Source organism: Haliotis rufescens, unplaced genomic scaffold (assembly GCF_023055435.1).
Source record: "Haliotis rufescens isolate VD_foot unplaced genomic scaffold, xgHalRufe1.0.p SCAF_108, whole genome shotgun sequence".
Classification (NCBI taxonomy): Eukaryota; Metazoa; Mollusca; class Gastropoda; order Lepetellida; family Haliotidae; genus Haliotis; species Haliotis rufescens.
In genome coordinates, this window is record NW_025963789.1 from 512,429 (window position 1) to 538,741 (window position 26,313).

The window sequence follows — 26,313 nt, forward strand, 5'->3', positions numbered from 1 at the left end:
ACATGCTTGACCGTGATTCTTTCATCACAAGGGACGCAGAATGGAGGATCTTCACCTTTTAAAATATATTCATGAGTATAACGTGAATGGCCAATACGACATCGTCTTAATATGACCTCTTCAAATCTGGACTGACAACCCAAGTAGGTATAACCGATATTCGCTTTTATTGCATGTAATTTATTTATACCAACTTGGGTGTCCCACTTCTTCTGCATTAGATCTCTGATGTAAGATCTAATGACAGGTTTATAATCACTGTATGGTAAAAGAAGTGGTGTCACAGATTTGTTGAGTGCTGCTTTTGCGGCAGCATCAGCCAGTGTGTTACCAACAATCCCAACATGGCTTGGTAACCAACAAAAAACGATGTCATATTGGCCAGTCGCAAGATCATTAAATAACTCAAGAATTTCAATTAAAAATGGATGTTTACATGACATATTTTTAATAGCCTGAAGGCACGAAAGTGAATCTGAAAAAATAATGAAGTCTTTATATTTTGATTTCTTCTTGATATATTGTAGTGCTGTTAAAATTGCGTGCGCTTCTGCTGTGAATATGGAACTATTATCGGGTAAACGTGAAGATACTGTTCTGGATCCAATGACGGTGGCACTAGCAACTGCGCCACCATCCTTGGATCCATCTGTAAATATAGATTTATATGTGTCATAAGTGTTTCGTAATTGATTGTATTCTTGTTCATAAATAAGTGGATTTGTATCAGATTTCTTAAGTTTTGTTAATGTGAGGTCTACAGTTGGTCTTACCATCTGCCAAGGAGGCGATGAAAAAAGTTTTGTGGGAGCTATATCCTGAAAGGTAATGTTCGCAGCAGAAACGACTGATTTAATTCTTATTCCTAGTGGTGGAACAAGAGATGTTTTCTTATTGTAAATATCTTCGTAAAGAGGATTAAATACGCAATTAAAGGCTGGATTTGACTGATTAGAATATAATTTAGTGATGTATTGTAATGATAGTTTCAGACGGCGTTGTTTAAGAGAAGGCTCATCCGCCTCAACAGACAGACTTGGAATAGGAGAAGTGCGAAAGGCTCCAAGGCAAAGCCTCAGTCCTTGGTGATGGATAGTATCAAGTTTTTTTAAATTACTTTTACATGCTCCACCATAGACGATGGAGCCGTAATCAAGTTTTGAACGGATCAGTGACCTGTATAAGTGTAGGAGGGTTGTCTGATCCCCTCCCCACTTGGAATTGGATACAACTTTCAATAAATCAAGCGCCTTCAGGCATTTAGCTTTAAGTGATTGAATGTGTGGTAAGAAAGTTAAATGGCTATCAAAGATGAGTCCCAAGAATTTGGCCTCCTTTACAACTTTGATAGGGGTGCCATTCAAAAATAATTCAGGGTCTTTATGCGGCTTATATTTTCTGCAGAAGTGTATACAGTTAGTTTTAGACATAGAAAATTTGAACCCGTTTTCTAGAGACCACTTATGAATTTTATTGAGACAGATTTGTAACTGCCTCTCTATGGTATGCATATTTTTACCACAACAAGATGCATTAAAATCATCCACGAACAGTGATCCATCCACTGAATTACTTAAAACCTTGGACAGACTATTAATTTTAATACTAAACAAGGTGACAGACAAAATACTGCCTTGTGGGACACCCTGATCCTGATTATAATGGTCAGACAGGGTGGAACCCACTCGGACTTGAAATTGTCTGTCTGTTAAAAATTGTGATATAAAATGAGGCAAACGGCCTCTCAAACCAAAATCATGTAAATCCTTTAGAATGCCATGCTTCCAAGTAGTATCGTAGGCTTTCTCAAGATCAAAGAAAATTGATACTACGTGTTGTTTGTTGACAATAGCATTTTTCACAAAGGATTCTAATCGTACTAAAAGGTCGATAGTACTTCTATTTTTTCGGAAACCACATTGGATATTTGTTAATAGATTATTGGTTTCCAGATACCAAATTAATCTATTATTAACCATTCGTTCCATGGTTTTACATACGCAGCTTGTTAAGGATATAGGTCGATAGTTCGAGGGATCTGTATGATCCCGGCCAGGCTTCGGTATTGGGACTACAATGGCATTATGCCATGAAGTAGGAAAATTCCCTGATGTCCATATTTGGTCAAATATATCTAAAAGTGTCTCCAGACAAGATTCTGGTAAATGTTTTAAAAGCTGGTAATGAATGTTATCAGCTCCTGTTGCTGTGTCATGAGCTTGCCCAAGGGCGGTATGTAGCTCATGTAATGAGAAGACTTCATTATAGTCTTCACCATTATCAGAAGTGAAATTAACTTTTATCTTTTCCTGTTGTTTCTTAAATTTTTGAAACTCCGGGACATAGTTATATGTTGAAGAATGTTTTGCTAACGTTTCTCCAAGTTTATTGGCAATATCTGTTTTATCCGTTAATAACGTGTCACCTTCCTTAAGATGGTGAACAGACGATCTTGAACCTTTGCCTTTTATTTTCTGCACCATATTCCACACCTTGGATATTGGCGTGCGGGAATTTATTTTGGAGACATAGTTCCTCCAAGACGTACGCTTATTTTGTTTAAAAGCACGTCGTGCCTTGGCATTTGTAATTTTGACTCGATCTAGATTATGGACTGTAGGATGGCGGCGGAAATACTTTTCCGCCTTCTTCCTATATTTTCGTGCCTGTTTGCATTCGTTGTTAAACCATGGTTTACGAATATGAGGAATTGCAGAGGACTGTGGAATTGCTTCATCAGCAATTTCATGCAGCATGTCCGAAAACAACTGTATCGGATCTTGAACATGTTGAAAAATGGCAGGTGTTAATTTTTCAGTGGATAATAATTCATATAAAGACCAATCAGCCTTAGTAAAATTCCACCGAGTTGGTGGACGATCAGTAGGGTTAACAGTTTTAAGGATGGTAGGGAAATGGTCACTCCCACAAAGGTCATCATGAACTGACCATTCAAATTCGTTGTAAAGATCTGAATCTGTGATGGAGAGATCCAGTGCTGAATATGTTCCTGTAGCATGATGTAAATAAGTGTTTGAATCGTCATTAAAAAGGCAGAGATTCTTGTCCGAAATAAAGTCTTCGAGCACTTTTCCCTTTCTGTTTGTAGTTGGACTTCCCCATAGAGGGTTATGCCCATTTAGATCGCCCATGATGATACAGGGCTTTGGTAATTGATCATAAAGATTCTGAAGATCAGCCTGCTGAAGAGTAGTCGAAGGAGGAATATATAAGGAGCACAAAGTAAGTGCAATGTGCAAGGTAAGTCGGACAGCTACAGCTTGAAGATTTGTATTGAGGGGAACAGAGCTATGGATGATACCTTGCCTGATCAATAAAGTAGAGCCTCCAGTAGCTTTATCACCAGGAGGTGAAAACGAATGATAGCAATTATATTGCCGTAAATCAAATATATCGGTGTGCTTAAGATAAGTCTCTTGGAGACACACTGCTGATGGTGTAAAGTCCTGAATGAGCAATTGTATCTCATTAAAAATTTTCCTGAGTCCTCTGCAATTCCACTGAATCAAATGAGGCGTTTGAGTCATGGCGGCTCAATGGGTGACCTCACACGCGAGCGTGAAGAACTCCTAACACTGGCCTCTGAAGACAGAGTTACCTCCATATCCAAAGGTCCAAAGGAGTTATGGACAGGCACCTCTGAAGGAGAGGGTGTCCTAAGATGTTGTCTATTAAGTTTTTTTCTTTCCGTCTTTGAAATGTGAACATTTCCTGGTTTTTCAATTTCTGGTAAACATTGTGAATCAGTCTGTGATTCTGAAGATGATGTAGTGGGCTGACAATCTGATTTCTTGGGCTGAATGACAGATGTTGTTTCTACTGGTTGATCAGAGTGAACCCAGGTCAACGCAGTCTGACATTCGATTGATGAAGTGGAAACAGAGCGTGACACTGCAGCAGAATAAGTTGTAGTTGAAGTTAACTGGTTATGGACTTGGTTACTGACTTGCTTCTTGGCTTCCAGATATGAAATATTGTTGGTGTGTTTCAGTTTCAATATCTGTGACTCAGTTTTCCATACAGGACAGGACTTTGACCAAGCTTCATGTTGGCCACTACAGTTGATACACTTGGCATCTGCCCTACATTCTGTGCTGTCATGTTTACCACCACAACGCTGGCAAACATGAGGTCGATCACAAGACTTGGAACCATGGCCAAACCTTTGGCAAGTATAACATCGGAGTGGATTGGGGACATACACCTCCACCCCGATGTTAACATAACCAGTTTTAATTGAACGAGGAATGGTAGTTCGATCAAAAGTGAACAGATAGGTGTTCAGGGGAGTGATAACACCATTGATTTTTTTTGTAAAACGTTTTACAGCTGTCACTGCTTGATCCTTCAACTCTGTTACGATATCTTGTTCTGACATGTCAGAAAGGCATCGAGCTCTGTCACGAACAATGCCTCGACTGGAGTTTAAAGTCTTATGTGCTGAAACAGCAACCTCAACATTAGCAAACTGACTGATGGACAATAGATTCAGAGATTGCTGCTTCTTCACGCATTCAACAAGAATGGAACCACTACAGAGTCGCGTTACATTTTTTACTTCTCCACAATGTCCGTTAATAGCTTTTGAGATAGCGAATGGGTTGAGTTTTATAGGTTGTTTGTCAGCAGCCTCGATCACCAGGAATCGGGCCCATGAATCATATTTGTTGGGAATGTTCCCAGAATCAACATCTTCAAGACGTCGTTTTTTGTCATTGCGAATTGAACCAGGGTAGACATAGTGAAAGAAAGGTGTTTCAGCATACCTGCTCCCCACCCACCATGGAGTGTCAACAAGGACAGTGTTGTAGCGCATCGGATGTCCAGCATGCAAACACCAGGGATACAGGGATGTAATACTCCAGCAAATATGACTTGAATAGCTATATTTATCTACCAGATGTAGTGCCAGGCAGGTTCAGTCCATGACAAGAAACTGGAGACATACAGAATACAGAGGTCAACATCACCAGATTGGCCCATGAGTCACCGCCTTCTGGCGTAAGACTCTAGGCAATTTATTCCATCAAAAATTGGTAATTCATACAAAGTATGCTTGGCCAAGTCCAAAATATCCATTATAATACAACACAGGAGTGCATATACAATATTACGCACAGGGCCTGGCATGACCAGCCGATTGATAAGACCGGGCCCATCTTACCACCCGTCTAGGCGAAGTAAGGGTCGAAGTAGTGTGTTGGGCAAAGGAACACAGTTCCAGGAACCAGTGCCCTCAACTACCAGACTCCCGTCCTCCGCCGACACAGGGACGCAACCCACGGCAAACGGGCTGCCCACTTTGGTCGCCTCTTACGACCACCAATGGGGTGCTGTGGAAATATTCTACCCCGGTTCCACACGGGGGAAGAGCTATTAGCGCTACCCAGCACTCACCACGAGGAGGTTGCTCTTCACGAGTGCCCTGAAACTAGAGTGTTTATTAAAGTTAAAAACTATGCATGAATGTTCCCTGCTTTGGTGTCTCTCGTGGGTTTGGTTTGGTTTCGTTTGTTGTGATTAATATCATGAGCATCGATCCACGCAATTGGGATCGATGACATGTATTAACCAAGTCAGCGAGCCTGACCACCCGATCCCGTTAGTCGCCTTTTACGACAAGCATAGTCGCCTTTTACGGCAAGCATGGGTTGCAGGAGACCTATTCTACCCCGGAATCTTCACGGGTCCTCGTGGGATAGTGATCACATAAGTTCTATCAGATTCAATACAGAGTAGCCACAGCAATAATAAACTACTCAAAGAAGATAAAGAATAGCCAATTCTTTGAAATTATTGCAGTTAGTATGTCATGTCTTTTGAGTAGTATACCAGGAAAACATTAACAGCATTATATTTCAAAGATTTTTTGGATACTGGTATATCTGAGGAAAATAAAGATATTCATTCATGAACTCCACTGCAATGAATAATGCACAGATGTGAAACACTTGCTTATTGTAAATCATGTCGCTTATTGGAACTTAGACGTGTGTTACCGTAATCCAACATTTGGGTTCAGCACACGACCATTGGTAGTTTATAAGCGACCCGTGAAGGTCCGGTGTAGAGTAGGTCTTCAGCAACCCATGCTTGCCGTAAAAGGCGACTAACGGGATCGGGTGGTCAGGCTCGTTGACTTGGTTGATGCGTGTCATCGGTACCAATGCATTGCGTGGATCGATGCTTATGTTGTCAATCACTTGATTGTCTGGTCCAGACTCGATTATTTACAGACCGCCGTCATATAGCTGGAATATTGCTGAGTGCGGCGTTAAACAACAAACCAAACCAAAAAAACAAAAACATTTGGGTTCAGCACACGACCATGCTAATATGAAGTTACCTTAAACAGCATAGAAGTGGAATTTATTTTAAGAATATGTATAGTCTACAATAGCCAGTGTGAATACTTATTGGCTTTGAATATTATTAGGAGCCTTTTCTACTGCGTTACAAAATTCATTTCTGGTTAGGTAAGTATTGTATGAATGCTGTGCAGTTCTTCAAGCTTCTTCCTCTTAATTGCCATGTTTTCATCATGCATTTTTTAAATGCAGCTAGTCTTGCCTCCTCTTCTTTTCTTTTGAAACCACATGGGTGGGGTTGAGTTTCGTTCACCTGTTTTTCTAATGGCTTTGGAGTGAGTGAGTGAGTTAATGCTTTACGTCACATCGGCAATATTTCAGCCATATCGTGACGAGAAGTTATGCATTTGTAACACATATATTGAAACTAAATTTGGTTGGTTGGTTGGTTCTTTTACGCCGCACTCAGCAATATTCCAGATATATGACGGCGGTCTGTAAATAATCGAGTCTGGACCAGACAATCCAGTAATTGACATCATGAGCATCGATCCACGCAATTGGGATCGATGACATGCATCAAACCAAGTCAGCGAGCCTGACCACCCGATCCCGTTAGTCGCCTTTTACGACAAGCATAGTCGCCTTTTACGGCAAGCATGGGTTGAAACTAAATAAAACATGTCTTTGGAGGAGTAAGTGGGTCTGATTTAAATACAACTGTGTGTGGTATTGTTTGCTGACTTGCATTTTCTTTAAGCTCTGAGCTTAGCTTTTGGGAATCCGACAACCTGGTGCTCTTAAGTGCCCGGGGAAATATGTCATGATCATTTTTCAACAAATCAAACATCTGATCAAAATATTTCCACTTACTCCTGGAATTGTTACGTTCAGCATCCGAAAACAGAACTTTATATTCAAACTCGGGCATTTCACTAGCTATGATACTCCAAACAGATGTTTTCTTCACAGGTTTGTTAAACTTGTCTTTGTTATCCCTATACTTCATTAAATCAAAGCATAACACCAAATTTGAAGTAAAATACTGGTATTTTGTTTGTTTGTTATTTAACTCAGCACTCAGCAATATTGCAGCTATTGACCTTTTTCACACTTCGCTACTTCCGGTTTGAAAGCGAGGCTTGGAGAGCAGAAGGTGAAGGCTGGATAGCACATGAAACACATGGAGATGTCAACAAGGCATGCAATCGGGACAAACTGTGACAATTTAACCATCCAGGTACATTTATCGTAAGTATTGAACATTATTCTTATTGACAAACTATTCTACTGTTATCTTGTCTCCTTACCGATATAAATTTGAGTCTGGCCGTTCTGTTGTGATTTCAATTTAAAATATCCATGACCACCTGGTAACTCTCAGTGCAGTTTATGGTAGCTGAACAGACTTAATACAAATTCTACTGAAATCTTGTAAAAAATAATTCATTGTTTACACACCATTAAGCCAAACTATTTATTGTGAGTTTAAATAACTTTGCAGGTTGTATTTGAAGTCGAAATATTGACCTTTTGACCATATCTAGATATATGTCAGAAACTAACTAAATTGATATGTTGATATAATGTATCAAATTGTAACCTACTGAGAATTTACAATCGTAACAAATCAGAAGTTTGCATCAGTTGTGTATTTGATGTAAATTGTAATGGACTCAAATGCATTCCAATAAAATATTAGACCTCTAGATCTACTTGTGCTGTTGGGATTGTGAACAGTTGTTATTTTGATTGTCAATGTTGACAGATTAGATAGCATGAGGTGTAATATTTCAACTGAATTATTACATAAAGGGTGTGTAAATATTTAAAGTAAAGTACAGTTTGATCTGCAATTTTGGTAACAATTAATATTTCTACCAAAATGATATTTACTTTACTGTACCAATTTAATCATGTCATGAAATGAACAAAAACCTAACTAATAATGTCCAGTAAATGTTCAATCTACATGTGATCTTTATATAATTTACAGAAACAGATAACTCTTTAACAGTTTGTATTCAAATATTTCAAATGCATAAATTGATATTGACATTACTAAAAACTTAAAGTATAAAAAGAATTATTTTTAATTCCCATGCGTATTGCAATCATAACTCATTTATTCCCTTGTTTAATTGTGAAACCCATCTGGTTTTATGTCCACAAACATGTTTTGAAACTTTTAAAACAAAAAGATATTTTTGGGTGCAAGCAATTGCCATGTATTATTGATTATTAATCATATCAATATAAACTGAAGTACAAAAGAAAGTACACCCCAATATTCTGACAGTAAAAGAAGACAGGGCAAACTTTATTGTGATTGTAATGTTTAATGTCATTGTTGAGTCATTTTCAAACATGTTTAGAATGGTTTTAAAGATTTGTGGCCACATAAAACTTTTCAGTTGACAATAACGTCCATAGGCGGTCACTCATCAAAAATCACACTTGTAGAAATGATGACAGTCCCAGGTATGAAGGCCATGCGAGTGGTCTCAGTACCTCGTATGACCCCCATTTGAGTTAATGCAAGCCAGGACACGCCTTCTCATGGAAAAGGTCAACCGTCGGATGACGTCATTAGGGATCCGCTGCCACTCTTCTCGCAGAGCCTGTTCCAGCTGTGGTATGGTGGTTGGTGGCTGTGCACGTCGTCGCAACTGTCTACCGAGATGGTCCCACAGCTGTTCAATGGGTGACAAGTCCGGAGAGCGTGACGGCCAAGGCAAAAGCTGAATGTTCTGACGGTTCAAGAAGTCCATAGTGAGTCTAGCGGTGTGTGGTCGGGCGTTATCTTGCTGAAAAAGAAACCCCTGCCTTTGCCCCTGCACGAAGGGGATCACCACCGGCTGTAACACTTGGTCCCTGTACCTCTGGGCTGTCAGGGTCTGGTGGAGAATGACCAAATCCGTCTTCTGTTCGCCGCAAATGCCTCCCCAAACCATAACGCTGCCCCCGCCAAAAGGATGAACTTGTTGGACACATGCTCCAGCCAGTCGCTCGCCTCTACGTCGGTAGACTCTCACTCTACCGTCAGCATGGTAGAGGTTGAATCGACTTTCATCGGTAAAGAGGACTCGTGACCAGTCACGACGTTGCCAGCGTCTGACTCTTCTTGCCCAGCGAAGACGGCTGATACGGTGTTGAGCAGTCAAGGTCATCCCACGGAATGGTCGATAAGCCCGGATACCGGCAGCTCGTAGTCGTCTCATGACTGTGTTCCTGCTGATGTGGTGACCTAACGCTGTTGATGCCATGGTGAGGAACCTGTTGCGCAGGTGTAATGTGCGTATGTACCGGTCTTCTGCAGGGGTCGTCACTCTCGGTCTCCCTCTTCTTGGGCGGTCGGATGTCTGGCCAGTCTGGTTGACACGACGAAGGAGTCTGATAATGGTTTGCCTGGTGCAGCCAAGGGTCCTTGCGATGTGACTGTTCGACGCCCCCACTTGAGACATTCCCACGGCTCTCTCTCGCTCTGCTGCTGTTAAACGTGGCATTTGTCTTGTGTTTTTTTCGTTGAATGTGTAATGAACGATAGAATCCACTGCCTTTTATGCTGTTTCTACGCACATTGCACGTGCAAATGGAGAAAATTGCCATTTTCACAATGTGGGCTTTTGTTGCCTATTATAATGTCAAGGTTACGTTTCTGCGATATGCTCTCAATGGTTTTGTTCATTACATTACGATAGCGCCAAAAATGTAACAACTGTTTCAACCATATGCGTAATATATGATATTTTAGGGGTGTGTACTTTCTTTTGTACTTCAGTTATATATAAGAATATAGTTGTGCTTACTGTGTCATTTTGCAATAATTATATTGTTATGATGTAATATTTTACTATTGTTAACAATCTTTAGAACTTTAGTTTATTTCACTCACGTCAAGTGGTGTGATCATTTTGATATTTTTTTATAATTCAATCAAAACGAGAAAAATAAAAAAATATAAATACATAGAAGAAATTTGTTTTCCTTGTCAAATTACGATGATAGCATGAATTTATCTCATGCTCCTTGTATAGCATGCTCCTTGTGAAAATTCATTCTATTTCTTCTTCGAATGTACCTTATATGATGATTTTAGGGAGACATTACTGACAGCTTTCGATAATCTTGGAGGACAAAATACTCTACATAGTATTCTTTTTGGTGATTCAAACTTAGATGTTTTCCTGAATACAAAAATATTCTTGTCTGTACACAAATTTATAGAAACGACTAACAGATTCAGTAGCTAGCATATTATTGTTTCCAAACTGTTAATCATTAATATTGTTAAATCTATATTCAACACTAAAATGTATAATATTAGGATATGTATGAGATACACACTGTCTTCACTTTCCAGCACATTGTACATATCCTTCATATGAGCACTGTATATATATTGCGCACTATGTTTCCACAATGTGAAGCTTCAACTGTAAATTGTTCATTTTCATTATGCAATATTATGTATAACTGTATATAGGGAGAAGGCGGTAATAAGTGCTGCCCTTTGTCTTTTTGGACAATAAAATATGTTTAATAATATTTCATCTTGTGATCTGACAAAGTTAATATTTTCAAGTCAAAATATCAACTTTAGTAAACCACATGAAGAGATAAATATTGCATTTGACAAAATAAATTCAAGTCTTATATTTTCTTTGTGATCTTCATGACCTTACTCAGAAAACCATAGTGTCAATGAGACAGACTGACTGTAGGTGTGACAAAACGTGATATTTCACCTGATTTTAATAAAAATCTTATTTTTTTCACTCTAGCGAAAGTATGTTTTCAGCATGGTCATGATTAAATACATACCGGTAATACAAATATCAAAACGTGTTTCATTAAAACAAGAGTGAATTTCTGTGTGACATTGATATAAAGAGCTGTAGTACACTGTCATTAAATTGATGCATCTGTTGAGTTTACCCTTTACACAGAATATACTGTTTGAGTTGTCGACATATCATATGAATTGATGTCTTCAAGATTGTTCTAAAGTACATGTAGCATGTAATGTTACACACTGTGATTAATTTTCCTTAAACTTCTGTATTTCAGAAGAATGTTGTTTTCTAAATAAGCAATATTTTGAGAGAAGGTGAATATGCATTGTTTATAAAAAATGTTATCGAAGTAGGAATATTATTACAATATAATAGAATTATTCATTTCAGGCCAGCGAGTCAACACAATGAAGTACTAGTATCCCGTGACGGATGTCTGGAGGAGCTTTCTGCTGACAGTAACACAATGGTTACAATGTGCATCCTGTCAAAGGACGAGGAAGTGAAAAGCCATATTCATTCAATCAACAAATGTGGTTCCTGTCACATTTCTCGTAAATAGGACGAGGAACTGAAAAGCCTTATTCACTCACAAATCAACATGGCCAATATTTATCGGACACTGAAAAAGCACATTGTACCATTTGTTTACAAGCAAGAAAATTATTTTCTCCTGGATTAGGTGCTTTTGACTGACAAAGACACCCAGTCCATGTTAAGTTTTGAAAACTTATATTCTGAGAAATAAGGATATGAAAGTTTTGGTTTGTTTTTCTTTGTCAAATATGAGAAATCCAGATTGTTCCATCAACATAATTTGTACCGTTACATATATTTTATCTTGGCTTGATTACCAATTGAAGTTGATTCCTTTTTATCTTTTGTTATTTTATCTGTACTCATATCTGATCAAGACATTTTCAAACTATTCAGGATAAATGTATTAGTAGCTTCCTTTTGATATACAATTACCTTTCATCATACAGGATTAGGTGAGGGTGTTCAAGAAGTTGGTAGTTGTATCAATTCTTATATTTCTTCAATTTCATGCATTATTTATATTTATCAATTTTTAGTTTCCTTTTAACTTATCTTAAACAGTTCACACATTATTACTTTTGTAGTGCACGGTGCAATCTCAATCGGCAATAATCAGTTAAGTAAGTGATGTTTGAAGAACAAGTAAAGTATCATCTGTCATTGTACACACTGAATAGGGTTATCGCCCCTTCTGAATATTTATTTTGACACACGAATTATTTTCATAATTAACCTTGTAATATGTTAAAATGAAAATCATAGCAGAAAAGTGTCTTTTGTCAACTGGACTCATGGCAAAACGATAGTGCGTTGTGCAGCAAACACCACTATGAAACGTGAAATAAACATGATCTCAATCTTGATCTAGAGTTCGCCAAGCCACGCATTGACTGAGCAATTTTGCAAAAGTACACTGACGTGTTTCATGTTATGCGGTTTATATACGATAGAAAACTTCTGTCATTGAATGTACTGTCACATTGTACCTATATGCCGACGAGGTTATGATAAAACAATCTATTTCTGAAATACGTATCTCGAAATGCACCTTTCGATTCACTTCCGGGATCCTGACAGCAAAATGCTAATTCCAGTGTATAACAGGCATATTTTAGTTGGACCTCATGATTTAATGTGAAATATCTTCTGTATGATATACAGAGGATACCACTTTGAAATGTCCAACATGCTGTCTATTCCCTATGAGCTGGTGCGACTCTCACTGCATGGAGCTATGCTCTCCAAGCCTCGTTTTCGATCCAAGATGGCGAAAGTGTGAAAAAGGTCAATAGGATGACGGTCTGTAAGTTATCCAGTATGGACCAGACAATCCAGTGACTGACAACATGTGCATCGATCTTTGCAATTGATTTGTTTGTTTGTTGTTTGTTGTTTGTTTGTTGCTTAACGCCGCACTGAAGATCTTAACATTGGGAGACGTCGGACAGGCGAGTGTGTGACCTTCCCAACTTTGAAATGTCACCAAATAAAAGTATAAGAGGTAATACAAATAAACTCAAATGCAGTGTACGATGTAAAATGGATGCTTGCACTTCTTTTCTTTGTTTGTTTGTTGTTTAACGCCGCACTCGGCAATATTCCAGCTATATGACGGCGGCCTGTAAATAATAGGAGGAAGAGGATCGGGTGGTCAGGCCCGCTGACACAGTTGATGCATGCTTTTTTGTTTGTTGTTTAAAGCCGCACTCAGCAATATTCCAGCTATATGACGGCGGTCTGTCAATAATCGAGTCTGGACCAGACAATCCAGTGATTGACATCATGAGCATCGATCCAAGCAATTGCATGTCATCGTATCTTAATTGCAAAGAAACCCGTGAGGATCGGGGTAGAATAGGTCTTCAGCAACCCATGCTTGCCGTAAAAGGTGACTATGCTTGTCGTAAGAGGCGACTAACGGGATCGGGTGGTCAGGCTCGCTGACTTGGTTGATGCATGTCATCGGTCCCAATTGCGTGGATCGATGCTCATGTTGTCAATCACTGGATTGTCTGGTCCAGACTCTATTATTTACAGACCGCCGTCATATATCTGGAATATCGCTGAGTGAGGCGTTAAACAACAAACCAAATATCCATCTCCATATGTTGCCATGTAGATACCTCCATATGATACTTGGTACTCTGGAACTTTTTGACAATGAGAGAGAATAAAATGGTGATCGAAAACTGAACGAGTCTGGTTACCTGCTCGCAACGAAATCGTACTGTAGCTATAAACAACGGAGCGATGAAGATGCGAGTCGTAATTAGTTACAATGCCTGTTTAATATATCTATTCCCGTTTGGATTCCGGTTTTGAATAGGACCCCAATAATCCATGATTGTTCTAGTTCTAGCACCTGCCTAAGGGGCGACAAAATGAAGGTTGATAGTGTGTCATTGTACCCCGATCCGAACGAGGTTGTGGGACGTGGCTTATAATACCAAACACTGGTTTGTATGACTTATAATCCATTCTTTTCAGTATGATATGGAAACAAATTTACTTTAGATCTAGGTGTTTTCTATTTGGGTACTCGCTTAATAATTTAATTACTTATATCTGTAGCCTGAGATATTTCCGAGCCGACGTTACACATGTGGACATTTAATTTACAGTTTTTCCTAATTTTTAGACAATTATACAAAATATGTTATCTTCGGACAAACTATAGACAATATTGAATATAGTTCCAGTTTTGACTGTGTTTTAATGTGGAACATTGCTGTTTTCGCTGAAGCAAAGGCGACAATTGGACACAAGCATTCCTGGAGGTACAATCAGGAATGTTGGATCATTGAGGAATACGCCAAATAAACCATGGGCTGTGAATTATGTTCACGTAAGTACAGTTGTTAAATTGCATTGCCAACCATGTTGTTGGTTTTTTGGCTTTAAATGAATGCTTATAATGTATCGGTATGTATGTATTGTAGTCTGTGCTCGTGTCACATACACTTAGCTTTAGCCAAGATATTATACAGGCTTTATCTAGGTTTTTTTGTTTGTATGTTTGTTTGTTGTTTAACGCCGCACTCAGCAATATTCCAGCTATATGACGGCGGTCTGTAAATAATCGAGTCTGGACCAGACAATCCAGTGATTGACATCATGAGCATCGATCCAAGCAATTGCATGTCATCGTATCTTAATTGCAAAGAAACCCGTGAGGATCGGGGTAGAATAGGTCTTCAGCAACCCATGCTTGCAGTAAAAGATGACTATGCTTGTCGTAAGAGGCGACTAACGGGATCGGGTGGTCAGGCTCGCTGACTTGGTTGATGCATTTCATCGTATCCAAAATGCGTGGATCGATGCTCATGATGTCAATCACTGGATTGTCTGGATTTATTTACAGGCCGCCGTCATATAGCTGGAATATTGCCGAGTGTGGCGTTAAACAACAAACAATTGGGATTGATGACATGTATCAACCAAGTTAGCGAGCCTGACCACCCGATCCTGTTAGTCGCCTTTTACGACAAGCATAGTCGCAATTTACGTCTGTATGTATGTATCTAGATGTTACATACACGAAACTTATGCTCGGTGTTTCATACACGAGGGGGCGGTCGGGTAGCCTAGTGGTTAAAGCGTTCGCTCGCCACGCCGAAAACCCGGGTTCGATTCCCGACATGGGTACAATATGTGAAGCCCATTTCTGGTGTCCCCCGCCGTGATATTGCTTGAATATTGCTAAAAGCGGCGTAAAACCATACTCACTCACTCACTCATACACGAGGCTTATGTAAACGGATGTTGTAAATCAGATAGTAAAAAACACAGCTGTACAAAACTACGATTTTGACTGAGCCAGAATCTTCCCGATACCAACATTATTATGCACAGGAATTCAGCGTTTGCGGTATTTATTCATTGGCGCTTCACACATCCCAAAGTCGCCGGTCTGATGAATAGAATGAGTTCTCTGTATACCATACCCTTGTGGTCGTCCGTCCCACCTACCAAGATATGTATTCTGATACCATGACAAGGCGCATACCAGTCGAAAGGTCTCAAATCATTACTTTCCCATTGAACCGGTTTCCTTTGTAACCACACGATGAGTCAAAGGCTACCATCGGTCATTTAAATTCGTACAGTGTGAGTGTAACGTCGCGCGCTAAAAATTACTATATGAATTAAGGAAATGCAATGTATAGGTCCCAAAATATATTTATGTATATCCCTTTGGCATAATATTTCACAATCTGTCACAGTTAGTCACACAGTGTGAGAGCAAAGCCTTTGGGGTACTGTGTTTACTGAGAATTTCTATCACTGTTATAAATTAATGAAACTTTGCCAGATGCACCCTCTAGAAACACATATACCATTTGTTATCATTTTGTTTTGTTTCACTGTTCGGAATTAGGAGCAAAGAAATACATGAAATATTTCCATCAAATATCGTACATCCCACATTTCGTTCATTGTAGAAGATACTTGTAACACACAGTAGATCATTATTCTTCAATATTATATGTTCAGGCACAAGAAATGCATGATTGCATGTTTGCCGTTCGTGCTTTCTTAATTTTCCTGAATATGCTGTCGCGTTTCTCTGATCATGACCTTCACAGCAACCCAGAAGGAAATGGGAAGAGCCAGTGGGGTGAATGACCAATAATATTTCGTAAGAAAAGCGAATCACGTGATAGTTAAAACTAGAATTGTGGATTACCACATTTCAACCAATGAAAGTAGTTTGCACTAAAACAATGCAAACTGTCAACGATATATCAAAGCGACCGGAACTTAGGAGCGGAGGTCGGCATCAAACCGTATCCGAGGCGGACATTAACTCTTTCAATCTCTCTGTGCCCCTCACTCGGAGATTCCCAGTGTGACAGGTTTAGTCACGTACTTCTCCATGCGACAGGTGGCTGCATGGTTGTATGTGTAACTTTGAAGACCGATATTTATTCATACATCGGATGTTACATCAGTTTTACTTGTTATTTCAAGATTGTGACAGTTGGATGACATGAATACTTTCTGACACATTGAAGTGGTACAGGTTAAAAGGCGAATCTTCAAGGGTCGTGGCTATGCATTTCTTAAAGGCCTAGTATATGTATGGATGAACCTGCTACTCTGTTGTGGACATACATATATGTTTATTAAAGAAGCCTTGTGTCTCGTGGCGATGGTGAATACATGGACTGTTGTCATCAAAAGAGAATATTGTGTACAGTGTGAATACAAATGATTCTACTCCTAAGATGTCGGACGCTCGCGTACATATAGTCACATGCTTGAACGTTGACTGTGAAATACAGTATGCTCGTATGTGTGAGGATCTGGAGACCCGGGGGGTCGTGTGTGTCATGGAAGGGAGGGGGGATTATGGCATCGGGTCTACTTTTGTGAAGAGGTTCAAGGAAATGGTGGACAGCACCCTTGTGACAATAGTACACCTGTGCCCTGACATGATCAGCCGCCTATTGAGTTTAACTGACGTTCTCCGAGATCACCAAACTCAGAAATATTTATTCATACACGTCAAATCTACGCCGAAAGAAGTTCCGGACGTTTACAAAGAAGTTACAAAGATGCTCCTCGTGAATAATTCATACTATAACAAGATCATTGACAAGGTTGTGGAGATTGTCCAACAGCCTCCTAGCTGTGTGTCGGCCGCTACTGAACTGGCCCACACGTCTGCTATAGAATTGTCGTCTGCTACTGAACTGGCCCACACGTCTGCTTCAGATTTGTCGTCTGCTACAAGGAAGGAGGATGGTTATGATTCTGACTCTGGTACTTATTCCAACCCACCGCTTGGAGAGCCTGACGTCTTTGTCAGTCATGTAGAAAATCAGCAGTGTAGAGACACCGGGGTTTACTTTCTGTCCAGCAAGATACAGTACAAGCCTCACCATCTCCTGAAATGTGAGTACATGTGAATATCACGTAAATATGAGTTTGTTTTAATTGACATTCTATGAACTAGATTACGGGATTAGCGAGAATGGTGTACTTCAAAATGAAGCTCACGTCTTGGAAGCATCCGAGGTACAGATAGACGAAATAGTACGATGAATATTATGTTGATTATACATGTCGTTTTATTCCCGTTCCACTCCAAAAGGCTTATGATGAAGGGGTTTCCTCGTCCATATTTGTTTTAATTAGAAACAGCCTCGCAAACCATTTCTATAAGGCATGTGTGGACATGTTCACGTGTTGTTGTGTTTTACAATTTACAGTTCACCTTTTCGCGAACATCTGATATCATAACTATTAGAAAATGCTTCATAAATAAAGCGACAGCACCCTTTCCATAGAAAGTTCTGCATAAGTTGAAGTCGATTGTGCGATGTTTATAAATCACTATAATATAGAGTGAGTGTGTGAGTATGGTTTTACGCCGATTTAGCAATATTCCAGCAATATCACGGCGGGGGACACCAGAAATGGACTTCACACGTCGGGAATCGAACCCGGGTCTTCGGTGTGACGAGCGAACGCTTTAACCACTAGGCTACCCGACCGCCTCTATAATATAGAGATGACACCGGGTGTTCGCGAATCGGCGAGCGTATCCTGCCCCACCAGTGGAACCCGTCACAAACACATGCAAAGACAAGTCACTTGTTCACCTGAAAAAAAACAAGGGAACATATAGTACATGTCAACATGGGAATAGCATGGGACATCATTTTGTTCACTGATGCGTCAAATTTGGAAATGTGCTTCACAAACCACGTCTTTCATTAAACATTTTGAAAGCTTAACTGAGGCCTTGAATGTCAAGTCATTTATTCCGTATAAATGGCCATGAGGCCAACAGTACAACATATGTAAACTATGGGACAATATAATGATACGGCGCCACTAACATGATTCTATTTTATTTCACATTACATTCATATTATTTCTTATTTTAAAGACTTTATCAAGGAAAATACAGAGCTTAAGTAACTTATCATAATCAACCATGTTCAACAAGTTGATAAATTTGTACATATTTTGTTGATAATAATAATAAGTTGGAAGATATTTAACACGTAAATGGTTATAAGCCGGACATACCAACACGACATGGAGTTCATCTTCAACTTGTGCGTTACAATAATGACAAGATGTATCTGGTGTTTGATACCAGAATTGTTTCGTAAGAATTTACACTGAAACCATGAATATTACAACGTAGCTTTGTCAGGCATCTACGTAAACCTGCATTATTGATAAATAAGTATTTCTCGGGATTGTAGTGATGTTTAATCATTGAGTAGAATTTTAAGTATCTTATATATATGGATATTTCATGGCTCCACTCTTGGAAATAAACATCTTTACATCGTTGCTGAAATAATTCTAAGAAGTAGTTTCTGTTATCAATTGACTGGGCTACCCACACATAACCAAAACCATATTTGCAAAGCAGTTTCCGTACTTTCGAGACCCAGTTTTCATCACCCGATTCATCTAATCTTTTTAACATTTCATAACACTTCTTGGTGTATCCTAGTGTTGGTTGACGGAGAAGCCTGATCCAAAATGCAAGTAATCTGACATTTGCAAATAAACATAGCGGATAACGCCCGCACTCAGCTTTGTTTGGGGATCTGGAGCCAATTTGTAAAACATTTTTACAAAAGTTTGTGTGGATTTTTTCAATAGATTTTCGGAATTCCCAATCCCATAGTTCTGCGCCATATAACAAAATTGGCTTAATTTTACCGTCAAATAGTTTGAAGGCAGCATTACCCGGTAGGTTTTTAAATCTATACATAAAGCGTTTGATTAGGAATACTGCTTTTTCAGCCAGTTGGGATAATGTCTCACACGCTTTCGTTAACATGTTCCTGCACGAGAAGACAATACCTAGATATTTATATTATGACGTTACTTCTATTTTTTCCCCATTTATAAACCATTTCTCATATTTAGATAAGGTCCCACCTTTTTTGAAAACTACAATTTTCGTTTTCTTAGAATGTATTTTTAATCCCAATTTCTCACAGTAGGTGCTTAAAATATCTATTTTCTTTTGAAGATTTAAAACAGTATTTGCAAATATTGCTATATCATCTGCGAAAAGCAGTATAGACAATGCTTTAAGAGATTCATCAATAAATATTCCACTGGCATCGGATGTTAATATATCATTTACAAGTTCATCAATGTACATTATAAAAAGTACCGGTGACAATATGCACCCCTGTCGCACTCCACATGCTGTATTTAATACATCAGTCATTGTTTGCTTATTGTACCTTACAGATGCCTTTACATTCTGATATATCCCATTTAGCAAATTATACACTTTTCCATGGATACCTCTTTGTAATAATAATTGTAGCACGGGTTGCAAGCGGTACCTTTGATCCTACCCGTGCTGTATCATGGTAGTAAGAGCACGGTTTGTTAAAGATTATTACCATTGGCTGATGCCAAGATCAGCAAGCCCCGCCTACTGGCTTGAGAAATTTCAAATTTACGAGAATGTTTCTTCAGTGTTGTACAGTGTTCAAGAGTAATAACGTAAATAAACCAAAAAACAATAGAAATGTTTATAACTTTATTAAAAGATTACAATGTAACTGTCAAACATAAAAACAACTGGACACAGAACGCATTTTGCTAAATTCGGAAAATTAATAGTTGAAATTATTAATGTGCCTTTGAAAATTCCAAAGGTTACACTTGATTTAACAATTAGATTAAAAGTTAAAAACGTTTCGAAGGCAGAAAGCATGTGACGTCATATTAACGTCATATTATACGTCACTAAATTTTACACAAACTCGCGCAATTTTGGAATGACCGTCGCAACCCGTGCTACAAGTCACTTACAACACACCCACCTACTCGTTGTTTGGGCAGTAAGAGCACGGATTGGCATGGCATTTGATTGACAGACAAAAGGATCACCTCGGGGCTCCGCCCCTCGGTCCTTTTGTCTGTCAATCAAATGCCATGCCAAACCGTGCTCTTACTGCCCAAACAACTCGTCTTGGTGTGTTGTAACTATAACATACATTTATTCCTGTCAACAGAGTCAAATGCTTTATGGAAGTCAAGAAATATGCAGTAAAATTTACACCTCTTCGTTCTTATATACTTATGAATTACTGAATGTAAGATAAAGGCGTGATCACTAGTGGTAAAACCTTCCCTCAAGCCCATCTGCGCTTTAGAAATAAGATCTTGTGTATCTATCCAGAACTTAATTCTATCATTTATGATAGTTAAAAACACTTTACTGATAACGTCAAGTATTGTTATTCCTCTATAGTTTCCTGGGTCAGTTTTAGCGTCTGCCTTATAAAGCGGTACTATTGACCCTACATTCCAAGATGATGGAAATGATCCGGTTTCAAGGATTTTATTAAATAACTTATTCAATAACGGTAGAATAATAGTGCATACTTCGGCAGGAATACCATCTTCCCCTAGTGCCTTGTCATTTTTTAGGCTCTTGATCGCCCATAACATTTCCTGCTGTGTAATAATGGATGCCAATTCATTATCACTTTCACTACAATATTTACACTCCTCAATATTGTGGTCTGAGAGAAAGTCAATTACATGATCGTTACACTCAGTAATAGATCTTATTTCTGGGTTAAGAAGTTGTTTTAAGTATTCATACCAAGATTGTGGCTCAATATCCTGTCTCATCAAGAATATTTTGACAGTAGCCCTTTATAGTTTTCCAGAATCTAGTGCAATTTTTATCTTTAGCGGCGTCAATAATATCCTCAAGTAGCATTTGTTCATATATTATCTTTTTGTCGTTACAAACTCTTTGGGATTCTTTCTTAGCATCAAGGTATTTTTGACAGTGTTGTTTGTCTTCCTAAATTGAATTGCCTTTACTGTTGCACAGGGCCACGGATAGCCATACTATACTGACTGTACTCTTTTTTTAATGTAATCAGTACAGTCAGTATAGTACGGCTATCCGTGGCCCTGTGGACTGTTGTAACCTTGATCAAACAACTTCTGAGTAAGAGCATGCCCGATTGTATCTCAAAAGTTGTGAAATATAAACACCAAAGGCTGGAGCTCCTGGAACATTACTCGACATAAAGGGTTAGCTGATTATTGGAAAGTATGTTTGAATATTTGTTTCTCAGTAATTATTATTGGCCTAGTCAGTGAATAGCCGATGCGTGTGATTAATGAATAAGCTGTGTAACATATTAAGTAAATTGTTCTGTGAGTACATATTAGTTTTATTGGAAATGGAATAAATCGGGTAATACCATTTAATTAACCCGTTCAGATCCTTGCAAGATTAGGTCTTCAGCAACCCATGTTTGCCGTAAAAGGTATGCTGGTCGTAAGAGGCCACTAACGGGATCGGGTGGTCAGGCTCTCTGACTTGGTTGCATCTTCCCGAGGCAAGAGAGTTAACTGACTTTAAAAGTCCAGTTTCCACCCTTGCCGAACTAGGCTGGCATTCCTGAGCTCGATGGTGGGGCCACCAGTGGCCTCTACGAGTCATGTCCCTTCTATGCCTCTCCTATAAACCAATCACCTCCACCTCTCGTATCACTTGCATTTGCATCAAACAACATGGCGGCGCCAAGTCAAGACGATCTGATCGACAATCAAGATCTGTACTGTGATAAAACGGGTCTTACATCGCGAAGTGCATCAAATCACGTGAGCATCTTGATTAAAAACTTTTGACGACGAGTTGGCTATGCACATGCTGTGCAAATCCTGCAATCTCCCCAACTCTGCGTGACAGTTTACGAACCGGATTTCGATTTCGGTGCGCGACTCGTTAGTCCAGCCAAAATCTAACTCCTTAATACCAGTCTAGTTCGGCAAGGATGGAAACTTGACTTTTATTGTCAGTTAACTCCCTTGTCTCGGAAAGATGACTTGGTTGATGCATGTCATCTTATCCCAATTGCGTGGATCGATGCTCATGATGTCAATCACTGGATTGTCTGGTCCATTATTTACAGGCCGCCGTCATATAGCTGGAATAGTTACAGCCTATATGATATGATATTTAACAATACGGTAATTATTTCATATATATATATACTACCCGTGAAGATTCCGGGGTAGAATAAGTCTTCAGCAACCCATGCTTGGCGTCAGACCCAACTCAATCGCTCACTAATAGGTAAAAGGCGACTAACGGGATCGGGTGGTCAGGCTCGCTGACTTGGTTGATGCATGTCATCGATCCCAATTACGTGGATCGATGCTCATGATATTAATCACTGGATTGTCTGGTCCAGACTCGATTATTTACAGACCGCCGTCATATAGCTGAAATATTGCTGAGTGCGGCGTTAAACAACAAACCAACCAACCAAATCATATATATACATGCTCAATCACGATGTAGAAGCTGCATTTCTCTTGGACATTCCACGTAATTGGGATCGATGACATGCATCAACCAAGTCAGTGAGCCTGACCATCCGATCCCGTTAGTCGCCTCTTTCGACAAGCATAGTCGCCATTTACGGCAAACATGGGTTATTGTATGAAGAATGCCGAAGAGAAATCCAAATTCAACATCCCGATTGAGCATGTGGACAACAGGATACATAATGTAATTTGACCTCCTTTCCGAATATGGCGTGCTCACGGACGGAAGTACACGGGATGTTCAGAGGAAGAGTTTCATCGATGTTGGCTCGTGAATATCAATGAGTCATGGAAGTAATCAGAATTCTCAAATTCCTGTACGACGAATTCAGGGATGTATGTACATGTAGGTATGAAATTTGTATGGTGCATTAGGCAAACGTGCGATGTGGCGTTTTTCACGTTTCATCCTGAAACACAGTAAACGATTCTAAGGTTATTTGACACATTCTCGAATTATTATTGGTATCTTGATAAAGCTCAGACACTCGTGATCACGAATGGGATATTTTTGTAATTGAATTCTGTCCGAGTTACCCGATATTTAGATTGCAAAGCAAAATACAATGTGAAGTGTTTTTTAAAATGTGAAATATCGCGATATTTTCAGTGTACCTAATTTTCCGATGTCGTTTACAAGTCGATTATTTGGGTTCGGCTGCTGCTGATGATATCACAGAACAGAATTTCACACTGTAAAGTTTAACTATTTGCCTGATGCAGCTACAGTTCGCATTGCATTTGATTTCAAAATTAGAGAACAAGAGCAAGGACATATATGTCCCTGTGGCATCCAGTGGATAAAGAACATAAAACATTGTACACAAGTTAGTTGGGTATAATTAATACCATTACCAATGTTGGCTGCCATGTATCAGCAGTTGTAGTTAACTATATAAGTTGAGTGAGTGAGTAAGTTGGGTTTAACGCCGCTTTTAACAGTATTACAGTTATATCGCGGCGTGTCAGCTTAATGTGGGAGGAAAGCCCGAAGTGATGCAGGTCTCAGGCGTTTACCACTTCGGTGAAACCCACGAGCACGGGTATGGTGCTGACAAACCTAGAAACATAATCGGGTCGAACCGGGATTCGAACCCACAATCATAGGTTTCTGACGTGCCCAAGGGACGCAACTCTTCACAGCGAATCGCGGCGCCTTAGACGACTGGGCCAACCGTGCCCCCCTATGGAAGTTGAACATCAAGTAGAAAGTCCGACTTCAAATGAATGTTTGTAAACACAATTAGCCTTTGGGGTATAATCAGACCACATGTCGTCGATATATATTTCTCACCATGTGTGTGTTCAACTTGTATCCTTAATTGTTAAGCTTTGTTTATTGCTTAGCGTTAATTTCTCCTTTAGCTCAGTTATCTTTTCTTTGTCAACGCCCCTTTAGGCAATCGGGATGCCTGTGTATATTCCTTTTTCGACTTCTCACGTGTGTATATTCACGTCTACTCGCTCTTCAGAACTTGTTAACAATTACGAGTCGGCTTTTCTGTGTGTGGGTCGTTACGCTATCGTGGGCGGCGTTAACGTTAGGTAATCACCGTGACAAGGGCGAAAATTGGGGGCTCGTCCGGGATGTTATGGTACTTTTGTTAGGACCAGGTTCCCGTTGTTTGGAAATCACTGTATTTTGGTTTGGTTTGTTGTTTTACGTCGCACTCAGCAATTTTCCAGCTATATGACGGCGGTCTGTAAAATAATCGAGTCTGGACCAGACAATCCAGTGATTGATATCATGAGCATCGATCCACGCAATTGGGATCGATGACATTCATCAACCAAGTCAGCGAGCCTGACCACCCAATCCCGTTAGTCGCTTTTTACGACAAGCACAGTCGCCTTTTACGGCAAGCATGGGTTGCTGAAGACCTATTCTAACTCGGAATCTTCACGGGCTGTAAGCTCACATTGTGAATGTTACTTTGATATGTATTTGACGGCGTTAATTACTCACAATGGCAGAAGTAAACAAACCAGCTTTCAAAGACTTCATTTTTCTTAATGCCGACTGAAGCTCTGGCATACTGGTGATTATACCATCGAGTCCAGTTCTTGTCATGATGTTCGAATCAATCCATTTCCTCTGGATCCTTCGTATTTAGTAGGTTTTGAAAATCGTTGTCTTTCAACTCTAATACTATTTCCGTTTTACTTGAAATCCTGATTGTTGACAAGTATAAACATTTGACATCAAAGAAACTAAACACATCACCAGCACTGGGCGGAATATCGGGAGGGAGATAGCACACATACATTATAGACACACTTCAAAGACTTGTGGCTAAATGATAACCATAAAGTTCCTACGGTATGATTATCAAGAGCGGTTACTTTGTAAGAGTTCAACGTACCAGAAAAACAACTCCAACACAGTAACACGAAGCGTCTATAGGATAAGGCGCGGACGTCAAAGTGGACACCCCCAGATCGGGATGTTTTTGCCCCAAGCGGCCAGCCAAGGCCCTTAAATAGTGGGGCGGTTAAGGCTAAAATTGTGCACTTTGGGTTAAAAGCACCAAACTTGGCACATTTATACATTGAACCATTCCAAACATTTTTGGATATGGATCCACCGCAGCAGAGCCCCCTGGTGGTAGAAAATCCAAGCTGGCCGCCAACATGGCTGAACTCTCTAATGGTATCAATATATATATACTCAATATATCATACTTATCTGATCCATTTATACATATATCCATACTAATGCATGCGGAATGAATTGCAGCAGAGCTGTATATAATTCAAATATAGTTTGCAGCGGCCCCTGGTGGTAGAAAATCCAAGATGGCCGCCAGCATGGCTGAAATCTCTAATGATATCAACCTGTACTCAACACATCATAGTTATCTGGCCAATTTATACAAATTATCATTGTTATGTATTTAGGAGTAATCACAACAATCCTGTATATAATTCAAATCTGGTATGCAGCGCCCCCTGGTGATGACAAAAATCCAAGATGGCCTCCAATATGTTTAGTTTTCAGAAATTGTCTATTTCTAGAGCAGATATAGATATCATTTGATATCTTTGAACTAAGGATAAGTTGATCAGTTTTGATATGATGAAACATTTTAAATGACATTGTATCAATTAATATGTATTGTCTATGATCTATTCTCGGCATATTAATTTATAAATGGTCTACTGGGAAAGGTTCCACCCAGTTTATATTAGATCACCCCAAAATCATTCATCTGGGAATGGATTCATATCTTAAAAACAAGGATGTATGTAAAGGTATTATTGACATAATTGCCATGAACCTATGACATTGACTT

At 39.3% G+C, this 26,313-nt stretch overlaps 1 protein-coding gene across 1 annotated transcript in view; it reads left to right on the forward strand.

The window, feature by feature from the left end:
• Positions 1–16,471: 16,471 nt before the first annotated feature.
• LOC124143376 overlaps positions 16,472–26,313 on the forward strand; it is a 28,541-nt gene continuing 18,699 nt past the window's right edge. The window contains exon 1 of the mRNA XM_046512334.2: positions 16,472–17,563. Within this exon, the coding sequence (XP_046368290.2) occupies positions 16,894–17,563 (670 nt within the window). The 5' untranslated portion in view covers positions 16,472–16,893. The remainder of the gene's footprint in view (positions 17,564–26,313) is intronic.